Below are 2,895 nucleotides of genomic sequence, written 5' to 3' on the forward strand. Positions count from 1 at the left end.
CCACCTCGGCCGTCTGCAGGGCGCGCGCGTCGCGGTGCAGGGGCAGCGGCAGGCGGGCGGGCCAGGCAGGTGGCTTCATCTTGCTCTTCCACAGCGTGACGCCCTCGCCGGGTGGTGGCTTCTCCAAGGTGCCGCCACCTTCTATCATCTCCACGTGGAAGCGCCAGGGCAGGATGTAGGCAGCGCGACAGAGGTGGCGCACCACGTGTGGGTCCCGCACACTGTCCTTGGGTTGCCACATGGTCACCGCCTCCTGCCCGCAGCGGTCAGTCACACGGTGCGCCTTCCTCGCCATGGCCAGTGCTGCCTCGCGCCAAGCTGGGGCCCCGACGCGAGTGTCCTGGCTGTGCTCAGCTGGAGGTGCCAACACAGGCATGGTTCCTGCTTGGTGACCTGCCTGGCCCGGGACCTCCACGCAGAGAGGCAGGGACTCCCCTCCCCCCCCCCAACTCAGCGACACTCAACGCTTTCCTGGCCTAGAGAGTGAGCGAACTGACAGCGCCCATCACCATGGCGACGGGGCAACAACGCAGACGGAGTTCCAGAAGTGGGGGAGGGGAAAGGCTGGTGGGGGGAGGGGTAGGATGAGTCTTTGGAGCCTGGCAGAGGTGCCTTGGAATTCTGGCTCCTTGAGAAAGCTGACCTTTTCTAGCACCCCTCTCGCTTCCCACCCTCCAGCCACACGGTCCTTCTTCCAGCTGTTAGAATGCCCTAAGCCCTCTCCCTCTCCCAAGCTTTGGATTTGCTGTTCCCTCTGTGTGGGATTCTCCTGTCCGTGTGCTTTCCTCGGTTGGCTCTTTCTCAGTCTTCAGAGTTTTGGCTGGCTGGGTTCTTGGTGCCTTCCTTGACTTCTCAAAAGCAGCACTTTTAGTCTTATATTTCCTTTAGTGTCTTCGTAGCACTCATCACTATTTGAAAGTATCTTATCCATTGATTGACTTTTTAATATTTGGTCTTTCCCCACCTGCCCTAGAGAAATCTGAGAGTCTCGAGAGCAGGAACCTTGCTAGTCTTGTATCCTCAGAGCCTAGCACAATTCATGGAACATAGGAGGCCCTCAATACACGTGTGATAAAGGGGTGAATGGCACTAATCACATGCTGTGATCATTCTATTTTATTTTATTTTTGAGATAAACTTCTCGTAAATAAAATGAATGATTTTAAAGTGCACGAATCAGAGGCATGTAGTACCTTCACGGTGCTGTGCAACCAACACTTCTATCTAGTTCTAATATATTTTCATCACCCGCAAGTAAAACCCTGTCCACATTAGCAGTCACTCCTGTTTCCCTTTCCCCTCTGCTCCTGGTAACCACTAATGTGTTTTCTGTCTCTATGGATTTGCCTGCTCTGGACATTTCATATAAATGGAGTCATACAACATGTGGCCTTTTGTGTCTGGCTTCTTTCACTTAGCAAAATGTTTTCAAGGTTGTCCCTGTTGTAGCATGTAAGGTGCTTCATCCCTTTTTATGGCTGATGAATATTTCATTTTATCTATGCACCATAACTTTGTTTATCCATCCAACTGTTGAGGGACATATATTCTTTACTTGGCTCCTTAGTCCATCTTCCTCGTCAGACTGTGAACTTCACGAGAGTGGTGACCTTGCCTCTCATATACCACTGTTTCCCACACCTAGCACCCAGCCCAGGTCGTGGCTCATAGCAAGTACTCAATAAATATTTATTAAATGAGCATACGGATAGAGGAATGAATACATGTTCTTTTGTGTGAATGACAGGTGCAAGGATGAAGAAGGAATGAATGCTACCGGCTTTGCAAAAATCAGAGGATCATTCAGTAATGGGGAGAAATAAGACAGACAACCAAAGGCTCCCAGGTGAGCCATGCTGGAGACCCACCGTTATGTTTTTTAGGGTCATCAGGAAGAGATGGGGGCAAGTACCCTTTGATGATGGAGGCTTGTTTCGAAGATGTGTGGGAATGTGGGTGTAGCACAGTCATTAGCCGCTGGGGCCAGTGGTTTCTGGCTCAACAAATTTTCACAAGAGTCTTGATAGTATTATGGTCAATATTCTAGAGCCAGACAATTTGGGGTTCAAATTACGATTCTGACACTTACTATCTGTGTGACCTTGAGAAAGTTACTTAACTTCTCTGAGCCCGTGATTTCTCATCTGTCAATTAAGATAATAAGATTGTGGCAAGGATGAAATGAGTTAACATGAGTGAAATGTCATGGCTGTCACATAGTAAGCACTATGCAAATGTTTACTTGTCATTTCTCAAAACTGAATGAACACATGAGTGAGCTGTTCCAAAACCAGGAGGTGCAGAGAGGCTTTCACAAAGAACCAGGGAGACAGCTCACATGGAACAACATTCTATACTCAGCCATCTACCTTTGCTTCATTTAAGGCTTCTGCCTTCCTGACCAGAGGATCTCATTGGGTTGGTTTTCCGCCTGGCGTATGAGTGCCTCTATTGGGTAGTGCTTGTGCCAAACTACCTGAGAAACACCCAAGGAAGCTTAATTGTGCCAGACCTATATATGAAGATTTTGGATCTCACGTAGCTCTCTGGTGACATGCATTAAGGCTGTTTATAGATGGGGCTGCAGTCTGTCCCATTCTAGCTTTTACTGGTTCAACATTTTACACCAACACACTCCTGGTATACAATATTATTATCTGAGCTTTGAAATTGGTGCAGACTGTTGCTTAATCTGGCCAACTTCTTATTTTCATCTCCCAAACCCAGTTTTGACTCTCTATGTCAATTTCCAAAACTCACGTCTGACTCCTGGCTTTGACGGCCCACTTTGGATACTTCTTTTTTTTTTTTTGTCTTTGTCTTTTTCCGTGTCCGGCAACGGATCGCAACCCTCAGTGTTCCCCCCGTGCCCCCCCCCCAGCCCCCCCCCCGAGC

At 48.8% G+C, this 2,895-nt stretch overlaps 2 protein-coding genes across 2 annotated transcripts in view; one reads left to right on the forward strand and one right to left on the reverse strand.

The window, feature by feature from the left end:
- The window catches only part of CCDC105 (coiled-coil domain containing 105), a 14,959-nt gene extending 14,583 nt beyond the window's left edge, over positions 1-376 (reverse strand). The window contains exon 1 of the mRNA XM_008591355.1: positions 1-376. This exon is cut by the window's left edge and continues 24 nt beyond it. Coding sequence (XP_008589577.1) covers positions 1-376 — 376 coding nt within the window.
- SLC1A6 (solute carrier family 1 (high affinity aspartate/glutamate transporter), member 6) overlaps positions 1-2,895 on the forward strand; it is a 57,934-nt gene that overhangs the window by 14,444 nt on the left and 40,595 nt on the right. The gene's annotated exons all lie outside the window — the stretch shown is intronic.

Source organism: Galeopterus variegatus, unplaced genomic scaffold, assembly GCF_000696425.1.
Source record: "Galeopterus variegatus unplaced genomic scaffold, G_variegatus-3.0.2 Scaffold6860, whole genome shotgun sequence".
Taxonomy (NCBI): domain Eukaryota; kingdom Metazoa; phylum Chordata; class Mammalia; order Dermoptera; family Cynocephalidae; genus Galeopterus; species Galeopterus variegatus.